General features: G+C 42.8%; 2 protein-coding genes across 4 annotated transcripts in view; both read left to right on the plus strand.

Moving 5' to 3' along the window:
- ITGA2 (integrin subunit alpha 2) overlaps positions 1 to 23,081 on the plus strand; it is a 121,652-nt gene that overhangs the window by 76,142 nt on the left and 22,429 nt on the right. For all 3 annotated transcript variants that reach the window (XM_061617731.1, XM_061617742.1, XM_061617723.1), the window contains exons 16-21: positions 914 to 1,053; positions 3,730 to 3,881; positions 12,273 to 12,383; positions 13,654 to 13,736; positions 18,710 to 18,851; positions 20,670 to 20,762. In XM_061617731.1, the coding sequence (XP_061473715.1) occupies positions 914 to 1,053; positions 3,730 to 3,881; positions 12,273 to 12,383; positions 13,654 to 13,736; positions 18,710 to 18,851; positions 20,670 to 20,762 (721 nt within the window). The remainder of the gene's footprint in view (positions 1 to 913; positions 1,054 to 3,729; positions 3,882 to 12,272; positions 12,384 to 13,653; positions 13,737 to 18,709; positions 18,852 to 20,669; positions 20,763 to 23,081) is intronic.
- Positions 6,984 to 9,786, plus strand: LOC133375672 (lamina-associated polypeptide 2, isoforms alpha/zeta-like). The gene is made up of 2 exons (XM_061607442.1): positions 6,984 to 8,101; positions 8,861 to 9,786. Exons 1-2 carry the CDS (start codon positions 7,000 to 7,002, stop codon positions 8,884 to 8,886), a joined length of 1,128 nt encoding a protein of 375 aa, XP_061463426.1. The 5' UTR covers positions 6,984 to 6,999; the 3' UTR covers positions 8,887 to 9,786.

The raw sequence follows: 23,081 nt of genomic DNA on the forward strand, positions 1-23,081 counted from the left end.
TGCATAACAGCATTATATCATCAACAGTTTTTAAGTTTTAAAGCAATCCCATGTTAACTCTCAATCTGTGTGGCTTGACAGGGTAAGAATTCAGTGGACATTGCAGCAGAGGAAGCCCAACCACCACAGATGCTCCCATTGCCACAGATACTGACTGGTGGCAATCAGCATAACCACCATAACACTGTGGCTTCTACTCCAAACCCACAAACTTCAGGGAATTTCAGTAGCAGGGCAGAACTGGGCCAGCCAAGAACCCACTGGATCTTAAGCCAATTCAGCTCCTGGGGAAGGGCCCTATATGGGCCTCTCTGGAGTCTGTGAGTTAGTAGTAGGAGCCACGCTATCCTTGTGGTTCTGCTCCTGCCTATGGGCCAGTGTCAGAGAGTGCTGCTGGATGTCTACTGCTCAGATCATCGCAGTTAATCCATGAGGTCCCACAAGGTTCTATTCTGCCCCCTGTGCTAATTAACATCTGTAGGAGGGGTGAGAAACCTCTGGCCCACAGGCCAATCTTGGCCCACCAGGGAGGTCCAGTTTGGCGCACAATGCCCTTTTCCCCAAACCACACCCACTTGTCGGTCAACTGACATTGCATGTGATGTCAGCTGATGGATAGGAGGGCAGGGTTGAATTTTGCAGTGGCTTCACATGCCTGTTCCTAGTATTGAAAAGGCACATGTACAGCCAGTGCTGCACGTGTTAATCCCTGCATGCCAGCTGGCTCATGGAGCCAAAAAGGTTCCCCAGCTCTGATCTATATGATGTTGCTAGGGGAGGCTATCAGGGATTTGGAGCTGGGTGCCATTAATATGTGGGTGACACTCAAGTGTACTTCTCCATTGTACATCCCAGAACAAACCTCACTTTTTGTGACTGTAATTACAGGCAAATCTGCCTTTCTGTATTTTAGGTCTCAAAGTATTGCTGATGTGTCCATACACATGTCATCTACACCTAAGAAGATCAGTCTGCTAAACAAGAATACCGAGGTAGTTCTTCACATATGTTTCAGTGCAACCTTTAGACCTGCCCGCAGGAGTAATCAAGTGGGTAAGTGTTTCTTAACATTTTGTTTTACGATGTTGTTTTTGGAAGTGTACTCTTTGTGGAGGGAAATTACCTATTTATGTAGGGCTGCAATTGTCTACCCCCTCATGTGGGAGAAAGCTTCAGTGAACATATGAGTAGACATGTATAGGTTCGCTGGTTAAGTACTTACTTTCAATTAAGAATACGATGTAAATATTTTAAATGTGTGATTTCCAAACTTTCTTTCCCCACAGACCAGTTGAAACCTGTTAACGGTCTTGGTAGACCACTTAATTATTTTTCTGCCTTTTGTAGCAATGGCAATGCCCTGTGCTAGATGCTGTGTGACTGTTAATTTTCTTTTTATAGACATGTCATGGACTACCTTGTTGGCCGCTGGTGGTCTGCAGACTGCATTTTGGGAACCCCTGATTTCAGTGATTACCAATAAAATAATAAAATCACTTAAATAGTTTGGGGAGGTGTATGTAGCTGTGCTGTTGCAAAATTGTATCAAAAATGTTCTTCTGCTTCAGTAGACAGCACCAAATCATCACTACAGCATGCATAGTGCAGATACTCTGTAATAGTCAGCCTGATGCAGCTATTGAATATGTATATGTGAATTTACATTGTTTTAAGGCTTTTTTTTCCTCAGTGGGATAACCAGATGCAAAGGGACAGGGTCCTGTACCTTTTAATAGTTGTGGTGGAGAGGGACTTTTAACTGGTGTAATTTGCATAACAATTTATTTTTCCATAATACATCTATATCCTGCCCTTTCTCTGGAAGGAGCCCAGCTACACCTGCTGAAAATTCCTTCTCCTTCATGACTGCTAAAGGCGAAGAAGCTCTGTCCTACTTTTTCACTTGGCCACTCTATTCTCAAACTAGGCAGCATTTGCTGCTGAAGATGCAATTTTTTGGTTTCTCCCCAAAATAATTCCATCACTTGACCACTGTTATTTCTGTAGCATGCTATCATTCATAAGGTTTGCAAGATTGGGAAAAGCCCAAATAAATTAAATTTCACACTTGATGAATGGACAGCTTGATCTTCTGCACATTTACTTTGAAGTAAGTCCTATTGTGTTCAGTAGGGTTTATTCCTAGCAAGCGTTCATAGGATTTTAGCCTGAAGCTATAAGGCCATAACTTGCCAAGGCCACCTATTCAGTCTGTGGCTAACAGGTTTGGGCAGTTATTTCAGACGCAAAACTCTGTTTTTAGCTGCTGACCCTGTCTCTTGTAATGATTGCTTTATACTGTTGTGGTTTTTAATTGTTGTAATGTGCTCTAGGGAATGCATTTGTATTAGGATGGAGTACACTGTGACAAATTTGCCCTGTTCAGAGTGAATCTCTAAGGCTGTGAGCACTCCGGTCCCTTACAGCAAAGCGTTTCCATTGGCCCCACCTAGAGGGGTAACAGATTGATCTGCTGATAATTTGTGATATCTGCTTGAAACTGAATTTAAAAAAGCACTCAAGCTGCTCTCACCAGATTTTATAGTAAAAAGGGACAGGGTTTGACTAGTGTCGCGTGCCCCTGTTTCATCAGAGAGAGGTGGAGACACACTGAAACTGGCAGAATGGTAAGTGTGTGTGATTTCTGTATAGCAGACACTGAGCCTGTTAGTTAAGCTATACCTTAGCTCTCTCTGCACAGATGCTATGTTAAAGAATTAACCCCCCTCCATATTAGCACAGAGAAATTTAAGGTTCAGGGATGAGTGTTAGGCATATAAGTTTGGTAAATACATTTCCTTTACTTAACAGAATTTGAACATTACAGAAAATAAAATAAATGAAATTAGTCAATAACATAAAAATATTATAAAATACAATTGCTATTATTACTATTCTAAGCTATTGATCCAGAGCTGAGAAACCCTAAATCATTAGTACCTGAATCAGCAAGGCTGTCTAGGATGCAAGCAAAGTGATAGGTGCCTCTCTCAAAAAAGGGGGACAGGTGCTCAAAGGAAGGAATATTTATACTAAATCTTTCCTTTGAAGAAGATAATTTTTTCACACATACCTAAACATTCCTAAATTGCTAACTTTCTGTATTGTCAAAGAAATAAAAAGCTACATTCTGCAAAATATCCAACTACATTAAAGACTGATAAATCATATGCTAAGAAACATACATGCAATTTTTGTAACAATTTTATTAAATATCATCTACTATCATCGAAGAGAATTAAAAGCACATCCAATGGAACTACATCAAATGCACACAATTGCTATTTTATTATTAAACCCAGATTATATTAATATAAGAACATGTCAGGTTCACATCTGTGCATAGTAAATGCTGTGAACACAACTTATTTAGCTAATCTACAAATGTGGATTGATTGAGTCTAGCCAATTCAAGGTTTTCTTTGTATAACAGGAGATGCAGATGTGGTTCAAGATAGGGAAATGAGGAGTAGTGATGTCCCACTCTGGTTTGCAAATCTGGTTTGTCTCTGAAGGACATCACAAAAATGGAGAGATGTCTTCTATTCCCGATACAATGATTTAAATTGAGCTACACTGGGGTTAGGAAAATCAGCTAAGGGGCCTGATCCAGTGTCTCTAGAACCAGTAAAAATAGGTGCAAACATGGGTGTAGAAGTATGTTTGCCACAACACATTTTTGAATAACTGAACAAACTCCTTTGAAATATATACCATTTTTCCCTTTAGATATCAGATACAACTTGACATTGGATGCTGATCTCTTATCCTCTCGAGTGACCTCTAGAGGATTGTTTAAAGAAAACAATGAGAGGTATCTGCAGAATAATATCTTAGTTGGCCCAATTGAGAACTGCAAGGAGCATGTGTTCAATGCCCAGGTAAACAGCCAACAGTTTCATTCGTTATGCATGTATATAGAAATGTATGTCTGAGGCTTTGTTCTCACAAACTGCAGATAAGATGCTGAACGTGCAACTGGGATGACTATACAGCTTTCTACTGCTGGGGGAGGTCCCATTTGTGTGTGGGGGGGTACATTTGTATACATGGAAAATTAGCATGTTAGAGCAAAGGTTAAGCTGGAATCCTTTCCCTTATATTTTATGTTTGTTTAAAAGCATTTATAAACTGCTTAATATTTTTATATTTTAAAAATCTCTAATAAATTTTATATTAAAAATATTTTTATAATATAAAAACAAACAATATCATTAAAACAAAAATACAACCAAAAACCAATAAAATAGTAGTATAAAAAGTGTAAAAATATTTTTAAAAAACAAATAAAAGGGAAATTCAGTATCTGATTTTCTTTGTGTAGTGATATTTTTAAATGGAGAAACATTCTTTGAGACCTCCAACATGCAGTCTGAAGTGGTACAGTCCAGGTATTGCTTTTACCATTTAATCTACTCTTTGTGAGCCGTAGGCCTAAAGCGCAACACTATTTTTCCATCTCTAAAATGAGAATTTAACTTTCATGCAGTGAGTAAAGATGCTAATCTTTTCCAGAACCCTCAAGTTAGTTTGTTTGGAATCATGTATTCATTTTTACATATTTCTAACGTGCCTTTCAGCAAAAGTATCCAAAACAACAGAAAAGATTTAAAATTCAACAAATTAACCTTCTGTTGATAAAATATTAAATTGTGAAACAATAAAAAAACAGCAGTAAATGCAGCAGCAAGAGCAGAGAAAGAGCAAGAATAAAATCAGTCATTAAAAGTTCTGGAGAATAAAGTCAGGCTTCACCTTTTAATAATAATAAAAAAAGAGTAAACGAGGAGCCAGCTGAGGATATCTGGGATAGGATATTCCACAACTGGGGTGCCTCCACCAAAAAGGTGCTCTCAGCAGTCACCCTTCTCTGGATGACACGTTCTTCAGAGATGAGATATCTAGTCCAGAGTGGACAAGTTCATATGGGAGCATAGGAAAGTGCCTTGTGATGAGTCAGATCGCAAGTTCATTTAGTTCAGAATTGTCTATACAAACTGGCAGCAGCTCTCTAGGGTTTCAGGAAAGAGTTTTCCCTATGAGTCTGGCCATCACAGCGGGTCTTAGCTCCACCTATCATGCAAAGGCAAGAATGTCTTTGAAGTCAAGACTAGGGGCGTCAGGCCCCTCCCACTCTCCAGTTCATTCTTGCCTTTGTACGAACAAGATTGAGATCTATATAGCGTAGCATTTAGCTAAGTTCTTTTGGTGTTTTGTTTGTGTGTTTGTTTGACAGGGTGGAGGTATTGTCTCCTGTGTGTCTCCAAGTGTCCTCCTTCCCTCTGTCTTGTGTTTAACTGCTTTTAACTGTATCCGATTTTTGGGGACTTCTCTTGGGGAACCTTTTTCCCTTCCCCGGGCAGTTTGTTTCCCCTATTGGATTACTCCCCACCCCTAAGAGAGACCGCGGCTGCGGATCCTCCTCGTCCTTTCGTTTTTCTTTCTCTCTTGGGCTCTGCGCTTCCCCTGGGAACTTGCGGCTGCAATTCCCTTCTAGCGGCTTGTCTTGCTGGGCTCCCTTTTCCCCGCGCTCCCTTTTCCCCGCGCTTCGTGACGCTCTCGGAAGACCGCGGCTGCGGTTTTTCTGATCTCAGCGGGAGCTTGCGGCTGCGGCTCCCGCCGTTACCCCGTCACCCGTTTTAGCCTGCCCGGGTCCGTTCTCGCCCCACTGAAACCTGTGGCTGCAGCTCTTTCATTAACCTGCGAGACTGTCTGCGGCTCCCTCAGCGCTTTTACCTCAGCTCACCCCACCGCGAAGGGCTTTGCAGACGGCGACGGCGGCTCCCTCTGCGGTGGCTGCCGCATTTCCCCTACTGCCTCTTCCCTCCTGGGGGTTTTTTAGAGCCGCTAGTGCGGCTTTCGGCCCCGCGGCTCCTCCTGCGAGACTGTGCTGGGCAGCCCTTCCCCCAGTTCGCTTCCAGACGGCCGCCATTGCTCCTTCTCTCTCCGCGCTCTTTTTTCCGGGCGCCATTTTTTGAATTCAAATTTCCCGCCTTTTTTGTTACCCTTTATTAACCATCGGATACCTCCCCTGCAGGCTATTTATCCGTATGTGTGTTGTATACGTGCTGCAGACAGACTTACACAGGACTGACTTACACACAATTTTACTGTGGCTGTAATCATAGTGGCTGGATTATATTATCAAGGCTGGAGCTCCAATCCTAGTGGGCTGGATTGTATTATCAAGGCTGGAGCTTTAATCCTAGTGGCTGGATTGTATTATCAAGGCTGGAGCTTTAATCTTAGTGGTTGACTTGTACTAAATCTGATTTATATTGGTATATCCTGCTCCCTCTGGGGCCGTGTACCACGCCTGAAACCCAGCCTACAGCACTAATCTGAGTGTGCCAACTCTAAAAACAGCCTATATATATTAACGCTGACTCCTCAGTGCATTCTGCCCCCTCTGTGGCAGTGCACTTCGCCATCTGCCAGCGTATTCTACCCCCTCCGTGGTCGTACGCTGTGCCAGTTCGGGTCTTTACATCCTGCCCCCTCTGTGGCCGTGTACTGCACCCAAGTTAATATAAGATGGCAGAACAGCCAGGCATGTCGCAATCAACCCATATGGGGCCAGATCAGCCAGGCATGCCACAAACAGCCAAGCCACAACATCCTAACACGACTAAGACCAGACATGCCAAAGCTCTGGCTAAGACAAAACATCTTTTCAGCCATAGCAAACCAAAGCACCCACGTTATGTTTCTGTGCCAACCACCACCACAGCACAGGCACACATAAGCGATATTCTCCATTCCCCTGCTGCTTCCTCTGGCGAGGAAGAGTTTGTTGGTTTTCCCGCTCAGTGTTCGCCTAACGAACCTCCCTCTGTTTTACCACCCCAAACATCTGTTCCAATAGCTCCTCAGGCACATACATCTGCCACATCCGGTCTGCAGCTGTCTCCTGATTTCCTTTCCTAACTTCAAGCCATGCTGGCATTTTTCACCCAAATGCAGTCACTACCACAAGTTCCTGCCATACCTCAACTCAACATGGACCAACGTGTGTGTCATGAAGCTCATTCTTCCTGTTCACCAGATCCCTTTGACGTAGCCAGAGGCAGATGTACGGACGAAGCCTCGTATGCGGAGGAGTCAACTTTCACTGACCATGTTGAAGGAGACGACTGGAGCGACTATTCAGATCATGAGGAGGATACATCGTATCGTTTGTTTAATACCTCAGACTATCAGCCGCTAGCACGTAGGGTAGTTAATACCCTTGGTCTCCAGACTGCGCCTTCAACTTCGTCCGCCCCAGCTATAAAAGGGGCCAAGGTCCTCAAATCCCCTGCACCTACTGAACACTACTTCCCGGTGCCGGACCCAATTGCCAAATTAGCCTCTGAAGAATGGGCTCATCCACTCCAAGCTCGACGCTTCAAGAACCTGGCTGACAGGCTTTACGCCCTAGCTCCAGACTTTGCCACCAAGTTAGATGTCCCTGGCATAGATGAACCAATCGCTCGCCTCGTTTCACGATCACTTTTGCCCAGGGTAGGGGAATCACACCTAAAGGACACTACTGAGCGACGAATAGACTTCGCCCTCTGCAAGAATCACGAGGCCACTGCCCTATCCATGCGTGCCTCTGCTTCAGCCTCCATTTTCTCCAGAGCATCTATGATGTGGCTGGATGACCTTCTAGAGGACGCTAACCCTGATCCTGTCGCCCTCAGAAGAGCGCTATTGAAATTGCGTAAGACAGCAGCTTTTGTGGCCAATGCCACTCTGGATGCCACTCAATTAGGGGCACGAGCCATGACGGCTCAAATAGTCGCTCGACGCACCCTCTGGCTTCGCCACTGGCAAGCTAATTCAGCAGCCAGATTGAACCTGTCCAGGGCTCCTTACTCCGGATCTCTGCTCTTCGGCGAGGAAGCTCTAAAGGCAGTGCTGGTTGATCCAAAAGACGCCCACAAACCGGTTCTGGCCACAGTCAAGAACATCGACCACAGGCCTTTCAGGCGATTTCCTTCCTTCCGTTCTAACCAGCCCTTTCGAGGAACGCGGCCAGGAGGACGAGGCCGCGACTTCAGATCCTATGACCCCAACGCATTCAGGGGCTCCTGGAACCGACGCTTCCAGGGCACAGGTCAGTACCAAGGGCGCAGGGGCAACTCATCGTCCTCATATAAGGGAGGCCTTCGCCCACGCAAGTAGTATTAACGCCCTCCCCATAGGTGGCAGATTACTTAATTTTGGAGATCGATGGCTGCGCCTTACTACAGTCTCCTGGATCAGGGACCTTTTCAGTTATGGCTATACCATAGAGTTCTGGGCAACCCCATCAGACAGATTCCATCCGACTCCTTGCCCAAGGGCACCAGCCAGGCACAACATCATGCAGACAGCTATCCACCACCTCTTGGACATAGCGGCGATAGAGCCAGTTCCCACAACTGAGAGGTCGGAAGGGGTGTACTCCCTCCTATTTGCTGTGCCAAAACGAGATTTATCATGGAGGGCGGTATTGGACCTCAAGTTTGTCAACCGTTTTGTAACATATCGCAGGTTCAAAATGGAATCACTCCATTCCATTACGGAGAGTCTGCATGAAGGAGACTTCCTGGCTTCTATCGACCTTAAGGAAGCGTATCTCCATGTGCCCATTTGCATAGCCCACAGGAAGTTTCTTCGGTTTGCTTTTGGCCACCAGCACTTTCAGTATAGAGCGATGCCATTCGGCCTCTCCTCTGCTCCAAGAGTGTTTACCAAGGTGCTACTCATCCTAGTGGCTTATCTCCGGACCCAAGGGGTTCATATCTACCCATATTTGGATGATCTGCTAATACGGGCCAAGTCTGAGGAGCTGGCTCATCATCACTTAATGATCACCCTCAATGTTTTGCAGGCCTACGGCTGGCTTGTCAACTTTGACAAAAGCCATCTCCAACCAACCCAACGCCTACTACATCTAGGGGCAATGTTGGACACCCTGCAGGCAATGGTCTTCTTGGCTCCAGATCGCATCACTGCCATCACAAGCATCGCAAGGTCCCTGATGCATCAAACATCCGCAGACGTCATGCTTCTCGCCAGAGCGCTCGGGATATTCATCTCTACAATCCACATTGTGCCATGGGCTTGAGCCCACACTCGGCCCCTTCAATGGGTTCTGTTGCCTTTTCAAAAAGACATTGCCAGCTCCAACCATCGCAAAGTTCGTTTGAGCCCCGCACTGCGCCTCTCCTTCCGCTGGTGGACCAAGGTTCAACACCTCTCCAAGGGCACGTCGTTCAGAGAACCCTGCAGAATCATTGTAACCACGGATGCCAGCCTCATCGGTTGGGGAGCCCACTGCAACTCCCAGTACGTTCAGGGGGTTTGGTCCACCGCAGAGCAAACTCAAAGCATCAACTGGCTGGAGCTAAAGGCTGTCCACTTAGCTCTACTTCATTTTCAGTCTCTGTTCCCTTTGGATCATGTGCTCATTCGAACAGACAACACGTGTGTAAAATCACATTTGAACAGACAGGGGGGCACCAGGTCTCGTCCTCTGTAGGACTTAGCCTCCCTCATCTTTGTCTGGGCAGAACAACATCTACAATCCCTGAAAGCAGAACATCTCAGAGGGATTTGGAATGTGACAGCAGACTGGCTCAGCAGACAACAGGTCTTTCCGGGAGAATGGAAACTTCATCCAGCCATTTTCCATCGTCTCCAGTGTCGGTTCGGCGCCCTCTCAGTCGACCTGTTTGCTTCCAGTCACAATTGCCAGCTTCCCAGGTACTTTACCCGATACCTGGACTCAACAGCAGAAGCAGTGGATGCTCTGACAACACTGTGGCCAGACGGTCTGTTGTACGCCTTTCCTCCCATACCATTGTTAACCAAAACCTTGAGGAAGGCGCGAACCGAGAAGGCACAGCTGGTTCTGATAGCACCATTTTGGCCATGCCGACCGTGGTTCTCAGATCTTCTGGTAATGTCAATGATGGATCCTTGGACACTTCCAGTCAGGCCAGACCTCCTATCCCAGGGTCCAGTTCTGCACCAGGACCCTACTTGGCTCAATCTAACAGCGTGGCGTTTGAACAGGGACATTTGAGGTCAGCTGGACTGTCTGACACTGTGATTGATATTATGTTGGCCTCGAGAAGACCATCTACCACTCGTATTTATCAACATACCTGGGTGGCTTTCTCCAAGTGGTGTCAGTCCCACCACCATGATCCATCCCAGGCCACTGTGCATCAGGTGCTGCAATTTCTCCATAGCGGCTTTATGATGGGACTTCGACCCAACACTCTATGTCGACATGCGTCCACTCTGTCGTCCATCCTCTCAGTGTCCTCTCCTGGAGATCATATTTCCTCACATCCGTTCATCAAACGTTTTTTGAGGGGAGTCGCCCTACGCTCTCCGGCTGTTGTCCATCGGTTTCCCTCATGGAGTTTGCCGAAAGTTCTGCAGGCTTTGCAACGCCCTCCGTTTGAACCCATCAGGACTGTGCCCCTACGTATACTGTCCTTCAAGGTCTTGTTTCTGATCGCAATCACATCTGCCAGACGCGTTTCAGAGTTGGGCGCATTGTCTTCTGCTCGACACCTCTGCGTCTTCCATAAGGACTCTGTTGTACTGAAGACTGATCCTTCCTTCCGTCCCAAGGTCGATTCAGTTTTTCATTGCAACCAGGACATTGTTTTGCCTTCCTTTTGCCCGAATCCTACCCATCCTCTAGAAAAGGCTTGGCATTCGTTAGATGTCCGGAGGGCTCTCAAGACCTACCTGTCTAGGACCCAAGAGATTCGACGAACGGAGTCTCTGTTTGTATCCTTTCATCCAAGGTCTATGGGGCATAAAGTATCCAATCCTACCTTATCCCGTTGGTTAAGGGCATGTATTACTTTAGCATATGAGTCTCTGAAGCTGTCAGTTCCAGCTAGTATAACGGCTCATTCTACCAGGTCAGCTGCCACTTCGGCTGCTTTTGCCACTAATGCTCCTGTTGCCGATATTTGTAGGGCTGCAGTCTGGTCTACCCCACACTCGTTTATAAGGCATTATAAAATTGATCGTTATGCCTCTGCTGACGCATCTTTTGGCAGACGAGTGTTGCAACAGGTTCTAAATGAGGATTAACACGTGGGTGGTCCCTCCCTGTATGGGCTGCTGTGGTACATCCCGCTGTGATGGCCGGACTCATAGGGAAAATGGACCATTGGTCTCACCTGAAGAGTGATTTTCCTATGAGTACGGACATCATGACCCTCCCAGTTGGAGGATGACTATATATTTTCTAATGTATTATATGTTACTGTTACGCTATTATTTAAATTTAAGAGTGAAGTCAAGACTTCTAGTTCTGTTACACCGCTATGTTGGAGTCACGTTACTATGCATGGTACTATTGTGTTATTTTCCTGCTGCCAGGCCGGTTGGCCTTGTTCTTGTATTTTTAGATATTTCTCCTTAGACTCGCTGCGAATGAACTGGAGAGTGGGAGGGGCCTGACGCCCCTAGTCTTGACTTCAAAGACATTCTTGCCTTCGCACGATAGGTGGAGCTAAGACCCGCTGTGATGTCCGTACTCATAGGGAAATCACCCTTCAGGTGAGACCAATGGTCCATTTTTCCTTGCCCTGCCTGGAAATGCCAGAGATCAAATCTGGGACCTTCTGCATGCAGAGCATGTGGTCTGCCCTTGAGCTATGGCCTTTCCCCAAGCAATTGTTGTGGCAGACTTATTACAGCAGTGATAGGGAGCCTGTGGCCCTCCCGATATTATTGGACTACAGCTGGATGATGGGACTTGTAGTCCAAGAATAACTGGAGGGACACAGGTTCCACATCTCTGTATTAGAGCCTTGCATTCAAACACTCAGCCACTCTATCTACTAGGGTAACCCACAATGTTACTGGATGGGAAGCAAGTAAATGCAAACAGGAATGGGTTGTACTTTTTTGTGCTTGCTTGCAAGACTAACCCAGGCTATGGTCTGAAGGCACATGTGGCCAGCTCCCTGCTGAAGCTAAACAGGGTCAAGTCTGGGCAGTGCCTGGATGGGAGACCGCCTGGGAACCATATGTAAGCCACCTTGGGTTTCAATCATGAAAAACAAAAGGCCGGATAGAAATGTAATAAATAAATAACCTATCAAAATGTTCAACAGCAGGCAATGTAAAATAAGCTTCAATATTATTTATCAATGTATCTGATCATTTGTATCATTTAATATTGTCTTCCAGCAGTTATGTATATGAGAAATGTTAACTAAACAGATACCAATTGATGGTTTCTGTGATTGTGTGTGTGTTTAAAGGAGCCCTCTGATGCTGTCGACTCTCTTAGTGTGCGTGTTGATATTAGCCTCAGGAATCCTGGTTCAAGCCCTGTTCTTGATAAAACTTCCCCTGCATCTGTTACTTACAATGTGAGTATATTAACACACATTCTTCTTCTTGTGTTATCAGTAAGTTGGCACATAATCAATATGAGTGCCATGATAGTAACAGAAAGCCAGTTGTTGTGAGGCACTTGCTTTGGTGGTTCTGGCTGACTGGATCACTTGGTTCCATGATTAGGCCAAAGAAATGTAGAATTTGGTAATGAGGATAGAAGTCAGCATCCTAAGTAGAGATGTCAGTGAATTTTGCAGGGTTTGGGCCCATATGCAAGCTTCAGGGAGTTGGTAATGTCTCAGTAGAGAAGAGTATTAGCCCAAATCTTATCTAGCTCACATTGAAAATTGAGTCAGGCAATTTTTATTTATTTATTTATTTATTATTTAATTTATATCCCACCCTTTCTCCTAGCAGGAGCCCAGGGCGGCAAACAGAAGCGCTAAAAATAATTCCTGACTTGCTGTCCATCTGCAAAATGGCTAGTGAGGGCAAATAGCAACCTACTGCTGAAGGCTTTTGGAGCAAGAGGGTCTTCAGTAGTTAATTGCTCACCATCACCATCATGTCAGCAATTTTCAGGGCTGTTGAAATCAGTACAGACATTGATGTCTTCATTGATTTCATATTGGTCCAGGAATAAGCTGTGCTATTTTCTAGTTTGGGGTGGAGCGGGGGAAGCTCAAGTTATTTTTGAGTCAGTCCAATGCGAACCATGGGGAGCTTGCCCATCGCTAATCCAGACAGACTGAGCTTCCATTTAAGGTTGAGATTTATTTTATTTTATTTAAAACATTTCTCTGCCACTTTATATTTTTTTAAAAAATGTCAAGATACAGTTGAAAGTGTGTGGGCAATACCTGATGAGGTCTTGGAAAGTTATTGGAGGCAGGTGAGGTTGGGAAGAATGGCCAGGGTGAGGCTTCAGTGCTTTGTACAGCTCTTTGTCATCCCCATGACAGCAAAAAACAATTAGTGATACAAAGTAAAGAGAAGCAAGCACATTTTTAAGCATAATTTGCACAGTTCAAAAATAATTTGCAGTTTTTGTGCAGGAGTTGGGTTACAGAATTTTACATTTGTTTGTTTATTAGCATAGATTAGACACAGTCCCATAGAGGCCCTTATTATAATGACACTTAGTAACTAATACCAGCACTTTAAAAAAAACATTTTTTTATTTATTACATTTCTGTCCTGCCGTTCCTCCCAAAGGAGCCAAGGGTGGCTATAAAAATATAGATTGTTTATGCTGAACAAAGAAGATGGGAGCCTTTTAAAAAAAAAAAATCTATTTTGTAGATACCATTCATTAAAGATTGTGGTGAAGATGAAGTCTGCAACACTGACCTTGTTCTTGATGTTCAACATAAAATAAATAATGGGTAAGAGGTGTGTTTGTTTTTTGTCCATCCAGTTCTGTTCCATAAGAGACAGCTGCCTCCCTTTTAAAAATGAAAATATAGTAAAATGTTTAGAATGAAGGGGAAAGTGCATACATATTTTGCTTTAAACCCTTCATGGAAGAGAAGGTGCTTTGTTTTCTTTAGGCATAAAAAAGATTTCTGCATTGAACCCTAATGAAATAAATAGTTTTAAGTTTCTCTGACACCCATAACATGGGAAGTCTGTCTGTCTGTCTGTCTGTATAGGAGAGATAGAGATAATATATACAAGATATTATATTTATTTATAGGAAGCAGAGAGAGAGAAAAAATCTGAAAATTCTACATGCAAATCAATGCCATTGTACAATTATTATACATTACCTTTGTTGTTGTTGTTACGTGCCTTCAAATCGATTACGACTTATGGCGACCTATGAATCAGTGACCTCCAATACCATTTGTTATAAACCACCCTGTTCAGATCTTGTAAGTTCAGGTCTGTGGCTTCCTTTATGGAATCAGTCCATCTCATGTTTGGCCTTCCTCTTTTTCTGCTTCCTTCTGTTTTCCCCAGCATTATTGTCTTTTCTAGTGAATCATGTCTTCTCATTATGTGTCCAAAGTAGGATAACCTCAGTTTCATCATTTTAGCTTCTAGTGATAGTTCTGGTTTAATTTGTTCTAACACCCAATTATATGTCTTTTTTGCAGCCCATGGTATACACAAAGCTCTCCTCTAACACCACATTTCAAATGAGTTGATTTTTCTCTTACCTGCTTTTTTCACTGTCCAACTTTCACATCCATACATAGAGATTGGGAATACCATGGTCTGAATGATCCTGACTTTAGTGTTCATTGATACATCTTTGCATTTGAGGATCTTTTCTGGTTCTTTCATAGCTGCCCTCTCCAGTCCTAGCCTTCTTCTGATTTGACTATTGTCTTCATTTTGGTTAATGACTGTGCCGAGCTATTGATAATCTTTGACTAGTTCAATGTCCTCATTGTCAACTTTAAAGTTACATAACTCTTCTCTTGTCATTACTTTAGTCTTCTTGACATTCAGCTGTAGTCCTGCTTTTGTGCTTTCCTTTTTAACTTCCATCAGCATTCGTTTCAAATCATTACTTGTTTCTGCTAGTAGTATGGTATTGTCTGCATATCTTAAATTACTGATATTTCTCCCTCCAATTTTCACACCTGCTTCATCTTGGTCCAATCCCGCTTTCCGTATGATATGTTCTGTGTATAGATTAAATAAATAGGGTGATAAAATACACCCCTGCCTCACACCCTTTCTGATGGGGAACCAGTTGGGTTCTCCATTTTCTGTCCTTACAGAAGCCTTTTGTCCAGAGTACCAGAGTATAGGTTGTGTATGAGGACAATCAATTTCTTTTAAAGCATTCCATAGTTTTTCATGATCTACACAGTCAAAGCCTTTGCTGTAATCTATAAAGCACAGGGTGATTTCCTTCTGAAATTCCTTGGTTCATTCCATTATCCCACGAATGTTTGCGACATGATCTCTGGTGCCTCTTCCCTTTCTAAATCCAGCTTGGACGTCTGGCATTTCTCGCTCCATATATGGTAAGAGCCTTTGTTATAGAATCTTGAGCATTACCTTACATGCATGGGATAGTAAGGCAATCGTTCGATAATCACTGCATTCCCTGGGATCCCCTTTCTGTCGACCACAGTATCCTTTTACATCGCCTGGAGGGATTGGGAATTGGAGGCACTGTATTACGGTGGTTCCGTTCCTTTCCCTCCGATAGGTACCAACAGGTAGCATTGGGGGAGGAGGTTTCAGACCCTTGGCCTCTCAATTGTGGTGTGCCACAGGGTTCTATCCTCTCTCCCATGCTATTTAATATTTATATGAAGCTGCTAGGGACAATCATTAGGAGATTTGGGCTGCAGTGTCACCAATATGCGGATGACACTCAGCTCTATCTCTCGTTTAAATCTTCACCAGAGTTGGCTGTGGAGACCTTGTCCAAGTGCCTGGAATCCATGAGTGGATGGATGGGAAGGAACAAGCTGAAGTTGAACCCCGATAAGACCAAGGTGCTACTCGTGGGGGACAAGAGAAGGTTGGGAGATGTTGATCTGAAGTTCAATGGGGTGAGTCTGCCCCTGAAGGACCAGGTCCGCAGCCTTGGGGTTGTACTTGATTCCAGGCTGTCCATGGAGGCTCAGATTTCGGCAGTGAGCCAGGCAGCCTGGTATCAACTGCACCTCATACGAAGGCTGCAACCCTACCTTCCTGTTCATCAGCTCCCACTAGCGGTACACGCCCTGGTCACCTCTCGATTGGATTACTGTAATGCGCTCTACGTGGGGTTACCCTTGAAAACGGTCCGGAAATTACAACTCATACAAAATGCGGCGGCTCGACTACTTACGAATAGTTGCTGCCGGGATCACATCACACCAGTGTTGTTCGATCTACACTGGCTTCCAGTTGCTTTCCGGGCCCAATTCAAGGTGTTGGTATTAACCTTTAAATCCCTATACGGTATCGGCCCAGTTTATCTAAAGGAGCGCCTTCAACGCCACCAATTATGCCGCTCGACACGATCAGCCACACAGGGCCTTCTCTCAATCCCGCCGACAAAAACAGCTAGATTGGCGGGAACTAGAGAGAGGGCATTTTCAGTGGCGGCCCCCACCTTATGGAACTCCCTCCCACAAGATCTACGGCACGCCTCTTCCCTAAATGTATTCCGTAAAGCCTTAAAGACCTGGCTCTTTCAACAGGCCTTTGGGATTTCCGGGGAGGGTTAACTGTTATGACTGAAATGCCTCTAACCCTGTACTAGTATTGTTTTTGCTGCTGTATTGTTTTTACATTGTATTATTGTATTTATTGTATTGTGTTCTAATTATTTACATGTACGTCGCCTAGAGTGGCCAATGGCCAGATAGGCGACACATAAATTAAATTTATTATTATTATTATTTATTTCTTTGGAATTGGGATATAGAACGCTTCCAGTCTGTGGGCCATTGTTTTGTTTTCCACATTTGTTGACAATTTTTTGTCAAAATTTGGGCAGATTCAGTCTCTGTAGCTTGTAGCAACTCTGTTGGTATGTCATCTGTTCCTGGTGATTAAGTATTTTAAGAGCAGCTTTAACCTCACATTCTAAAATTTCTGGTTCTTCATCATACGGTTCCTCCATGAATGAATCTGTCATCCTGGCATCTCTTTTATAGAGTTCTTCAGTGTATTGCTTCCATCTTCCTTTTATTTCATGTCGGTCAGTCAGTGTGTTCCCCTGTTGGTTATTCAACATCCCTACCCTTGGTTTAAATTTCATTTCTCAAATCTTTTGGAATAGGGCTCTTGTTCTTCCCTTTTTGTTGTCCTCTTCTATTTCTATACAATAACTATTGTAATAGTTCTCTTTGTCCCTACGTACTAGTCGCTGTATTGTTGCATTTAGGGTTCTAACCGTGTTTCTATCTCCTTTTGCTTTTGCTTTTCTTCTCCCTTTAACCATTTTGAGAGTTTCTTCAGTCATCCATTGAGGTCGTTCCCTCTTTTTAAAGAGAGGTATTGTCTTTTTGCATTGTACCCTGATAACGTCTTTGACTTCAGTCCATAGTTCTTCTATTTCTCTGTCAACTAAGTTTAAAGCCTCAAATCTGTTCCTTATTTGATCTTTATATTTTTCTGGGATGTTACTTAAATTGTATTTTGGCATTATGATTTCTTTGTTCTTGGTCTTTAGTTTTACTCTGATTTTTGATATGACCAATTCATTATCTGTACCGCAGTCTGCTCCTGGTCTTGTTTTCACAAAAAGTATGGAGCTTCTCCATCTTCTGCTACCAATCAGTTTGATTCCTATATTGACCATTTGGTGATGTTCACGTGTACAGTCGTCTTTTTGGTTGTTCAAAAAATGTGTTTACAAGAAACTAATTATTAGCTTCACAGAATTCAATAAGTCTTTCTCCTGCTTCATGTCTATCTCCTAAGCCCCATTTCCCCAGAATTCCTAGTTCTTCTTTGTTCCCTACTTTTGCATTCCAGTCCCCCATGATTATCAGCACATCTTGTTTTGATGTGTGATCAATTTCTGCCTGTACTTTTGCGTAAAATCTCTCCAATTCCTCTTCTTCTGCGTTTGCTGTTGGAGCATAGACTTGGATAATGGTTATGTTACTAGGTTTCCCATTTAATCTCATTGATATAACTCGCTCAGACCTTGCGTTATAGCTCCTAATTGCTTTTGCTACATCATTTCTCACTATCAGAGCAACCCTGTTTCTTCTTGATTTCTCATTTCCTGCATAAAATATTTTGTATTTGCCTGATTGAAAATGTCCCATTCCTGTCCAGTTCTTGCTTCACAATTTCTAACTTTCTCTGGTTCATGCTTCTCACATTCCATGCTCCTATTGTGTGCATCATACAACTCCGGACTCTCCTTTCGCATCTGTGCGCATCATCCTCTGGGCTTCCTTTTGGCTTTGACCCAGCTGCAACATTAGTCACAGCACTACTCATACTTGTCCTTTGTTCTTCCCCAGTAGCTCGGTGAGTGCCTTCTGACCTGAGGGTCTCATCTTCCAGCACTATCTCATGTTGCATTTTGGATACTCTGTTCATAGGGTTTTTGTGGTAAGAGGTATTCAGAGGTGGTTTACCATTGTCTTCCTCTGAGTTTGGATGCATCTTAGTCTGGTGTCTCAGCTTTGACCATTCCGCCTTGGGTTCCCCTGCTAGAAGTGTAGCCTCTTGGTTTAGAATCCTGTTCGCATTGCTCTTAGCTTCTTCAGCACTCTCAAACCCCCTCACCACGTTAAGGTGTGCATCCTAGAGGGGGATACATTACCTTATTATACATTAAATTATAGAAAGAGGGGGTAACATGCACTGCCCTTGAAGTAGACTGGAGTTCAACCACATGCCATATTAACAGTACATTTCTCTTCTTTCCTTTTTCTCCCAGCGAAGAACACTTTATTGTCAGCAGTAAGAACAAAAGATTGATATTCAGTGTGAAACTGAGAAACAAGAAGGAAAATGCATACAACACCCGAATCCAAATTGCTTTTTCTGAAAACTTGTTTTTTGCTTCATCTTCTTCACCTGTATGTGTAATGTTTATTTCCACTGCTGTCACTAGTGTTGGCACTACCACCAGTTTTTAGAAGAATATTTTTAGAAGAATATTTACTTTTAGATTTGTGCCCATGTGTTAGCTAGTGTGAATGCCACCCAACCTCTTCACCCTTGTAAAGATATTTCCTGAAATATCAAAACTGCATAATGTTCTATTTTGCCACAAACCAGGCCTGTGCACACAGTCTAATGCTAAACATGTTACTCAGAAGTCCTGTTGAGTTTAGTGGGATTTACTCCCTAGTCACTGTGTTTTAGAATTGCAGCCTAAACATGTGTTGGAGTACATTAAACATTGCTGAATGGTGGTGCTATGTTCTTTGTTGCTAACTTTGTTGTATAGTATTTCTTATATAACAGAGTTTGAATTAAAAATAGTGTTATTGTCATAGGCTGCAAATCTTCCAAAAATGCCTCCTGTGGAAACTCCACTGTAGCAATGGAACTTGCAGAAAAATTATGAATGTCTTGTGATATCACCCCCATTCATTTCAATATAGCTCCCTCAGGAGATGTTCCCAGTATATTATGTATGTAGTTAAATGTATCATAAAGAGGCTAAATGCAGTGCATATCATTCTCCATATGTACTCGAAGGAGAGAGGCAGAAAGAAAAAATATATATGATGGATATAGCATTGAATAATTAATTCAGAGAGCTGCTCTGAACCATCTCTGGTAGATCATTCTGGTTTTGCTTTGGGGTATCACTATCGTAATTGTTTCTGCTTTGAGACTGCCTTTAATAAGTTCATTTGCATTTATTACTATTGCAAGGCATAACTTGTTGGCTAAACTTTTTGAACTATAGAAATGTCTCAGTTCCTCTTAGAAGAAGAATCTGTTCCAGCTTCACCCATTCAGAATTGGGAGCTAAATTCTGAAACATTGTTCAGTTTCAATCCAAAGTGACTAGTAGCAGTGGGGCTGCAATTTATTTATTTATTAAATTCTTCCTCCCAAAAGAAGCCTTGGGTAGCAAACAAGCGATAGAACACTAAAAACATCTAACGAATATATTTAAAACAAAACATCTTTTTAAAATATTTTAAAACATCTTGAAAAACAGTTCCAACACAGATGCAGACTGGGATAAGGTCACTACTTAAAAGGCTTGGTGAAAGAGGAAGGTCCTCAGTAGGCACCGAAAAGATGATGCCTGTCTAATATTTAAGGGGAGGGAATTCCAAAGGGTAGGTGCCACAACACTACAGGTCTGCTTCCTATGTTGTGCAGAACAGACCTCCTGATAAGATGGTATCTGCAGGAGGCCCTCACCTGCAGAGTGCAGTGACCAACTGGGTATATAAGGGACAAGACAATCTGTCAGGTATCCTGGTCCCAAGCTGTACAGAGCTTCATACCCCAAAAGCAGCACCTTAAACTAAGCCTAGTAGCTAATGCGCAACCAGTGCAAATTCTTACAGAACATGGAGCAAACACTTGACAAGTGTGTGTCTTCCCCTTGTCCCATATAAGTTAATGGAGTGTATTCCTTTGAAATGAGCATAGAAACAGAATTATAATCATGAAAAATAGTGTGGGAGAACCCTTCTCTGTCCCAATACTTATTAGTTCTGGGATGGTCATGAATGTTTTCCCCAAAGTTATCACTGCTGGACAAATTTATCCAAAGCGATTCTGCCAAATAAGACATGACACACTTGTGAGCATCCCTAACACATTAATGTCACGAGAACAAGAACCACCCTTTAAAATCATAATGTAAGCTTTCTCTTTCTACAACAGTTTAGTCCTGATAAATGTCTGCTTGTTGTTATCTTTAGGTTGATGGAACTGAAGTTTCATGCCACATGACCGCTGTCCAGCAACTTGTTGTCTGCCAAATCAGCTATCCTGTTTTTAAAGCAGGACAAGAGGTATCTCTTAAAGTTCTTGTTTATGCTGGGTTATTGCAGTAACAACCAGATTTCACTTCTTAAAAACATACTGCAGCTCTGCTGACGCAGACAGATATCCCTGATCACAAAGGCTGCTAAGAATAATGATGAAACTGGGAGACAGTATTAATGATAAAAATGACTTATAATAGAAATGCGATGAATTATAACCATCAAAATAAATTTGTAGAGAAATGGGCTTTATTTATACAATTCTGGAATGATAAAAGTGGTAGATGAAATACCTCCATTTAATTTATTTACCTCAATATAGGAAACTGTTGTATTATATTACTACGCTTAAATATGAAGGGGTAAGAAGTTAACCTTAATAATTACCTATATTATTTATCTTTCTAATATATATATACATATTTCTTTATTTCTTTCCCTTTGATGCTCACTCTTGTTCATTCCATATTGTTTATCTATTTATTTTGTAATGCTTCTATTTAATCGAATTGGAACATTCTGTACTTTATCTTGAAATAAAAATTAAAAAAAAAAGAATAATGATGAAACTGGAGCTTACTGTCAGTAGTCAATGATATAGATGCTAATAGAGCTTTCCCCCATTGCAAGTAGTAGGCATGCCCCCATCCTAACTCTCATTGGGACCACAGCAAAGGCAAAGGTTTCATGCTAAATGCTTGGCTCCATAAGGATTCCCACTGAAAGAACCATACTCTCCTTGTGGTGGGAGGAAATAGTTGCACAAATTCCCTTGGACTAAAATTCAGAGGTATAATGCAACTCTTAGTCCATCAGTTACAGTCAACAGAATAAGTATAAGGTGTCGCTGTGGTTTTCCCTGCATCAACGTCAGTGCTTCCAGTGTTGCTGTTTTGGAAAAGCAATAACAATCTGAAGCTGAAATTTATAGGACTCAATCAATCAAGACAGGCCACTGGTTCTTACTTGCTGAAAAATTTAATGGCTGAAAATTAAACCCAAACAATTGCAGTACTTTTCCTATTAATATTTATGGCTGAAAATTACATTCTAATTTAACAATTGGAATTCGAATTTAACAATTTTGCTATTATTAACATTTATAGCTACTTAACTAGTTTATAACTAAACTGACAAGTAGCTACAAGTATAGTATATAAGCCTCGATCCAGCAACAGCAGTCTGCTGTGGGAGTAGCTCAGAGATCAGGGATACTATGTATAGGTATATGCATTTGCATGCATGAAAAACCCTACATCCACAATTCAACATATTTAATTTTTAAAATATATCCGGCCTTTCCATCCTTTGTGATCTGTAAGAGGATGTAAAAATATAAAAGTGAAACAATAAAAACCGTACTAGAAAGGCAACATCATAAAAATAAGCAGCAGTCAAGGACCACAATTTAAGCAGAGGATATAGGGACAACTAATGATTTATTGTCCCAAAATTACCTTTGAAACAACAGAATCTTCCATTTTCATCTGAACCCCATTTTTTAGGGAACCACAACTTAGGCACCACTGCACACTGGGACAGAAGATTGATCTAAAGGTCTAACTAGATGCGAGACCAAACACATTAATAAACATGGTGGGTGATTTTTCATGGCTGGGGAGGGAAGGATTAAACCTCCCCTCCCTGCATGCTGTGGTCCTGATGAAAAACCCCCAGGCTTTTATTAATATTTTTTAAAAATCTGATGTAGTGTCTAACATGTACTTAAGTGCAGCCCTAAATGAATGGGTAGGTTCATATCGGCCAGGAATGAGGAACCTGTGGCCCTCCAGATGTTATTGGACTTCACATTCCTGACCATTGGCCATGCTGGCTGGTACTTTAGGGAGTTGGAATCCAACAACTTCTGGAGGACCACAAACTCGTCGCCTCTAATTTAGCTGGAAACTAACTGTCCTTCCCATTAGACAATCATTCCTGGTTACCTGATAGAAAGGGAAGGGAAGAGCTGCCCAGACTCTCTTCTTCTTAGCTGTGATCAGTGTTGCCTCTCTTGACATTCTGGTCATCACTTTGGATAATGCATTCAGTATCCCTGCAATGCATCCCTTGCCCAATGTGTTTATAATCTGTAGGAGCGAGGAATGCGGTGAGGGAGAAGCAGTGACAGTGGTGGTGCATGTAAGGTGAGGGTTTGCTAGAACCAGAGCAGACACGCTGAAGACAAGGATCTTGAGGGAAAACTAGAAATGCGTTGGCACTTAGAGAAAGGAGGCTGTTCCAGACATAGGGGGATATCCAACATTAGTCATACAATGGACTTAAGTAACTGAAATCCATTGATTGCTGTAGGGCTGCTCTGAGTGTGACTAATATTGATTATCA

The sequence above is a fragment of the Rhineura floridana genome, chromosome 1 (genome assembly GCF_030035675.1).
Source record: "Rhineura floridana isolate rRhiFlo1 chromosome 1, rRhiFlo1.hap2, whole genome shotgun sequence".
Taxonomy (NCBI): domain Eukaryota; kingdom Metazoa; phylum Chordata; class Lepidosauria; order Squamata; family Rhineuridae; genus Rhineura; species Rhineura floridana.

Coding starts and splice junctions, on each gene's coding strand:
- LOC133375672 (XM_061607442.1), top strand. CDS start 7,000: ATGGACCAACGTGTGTGTCATGAAGCTCATTCTTCCTGTTCACCAGAT. Junction 8,102..8,860: donor CCGACGCTTCCAGGGCACAG/GTCAGTACCAAG, acceptor AATGTTTTGCAG/GCCTACGGCTGGCTTGTCAA.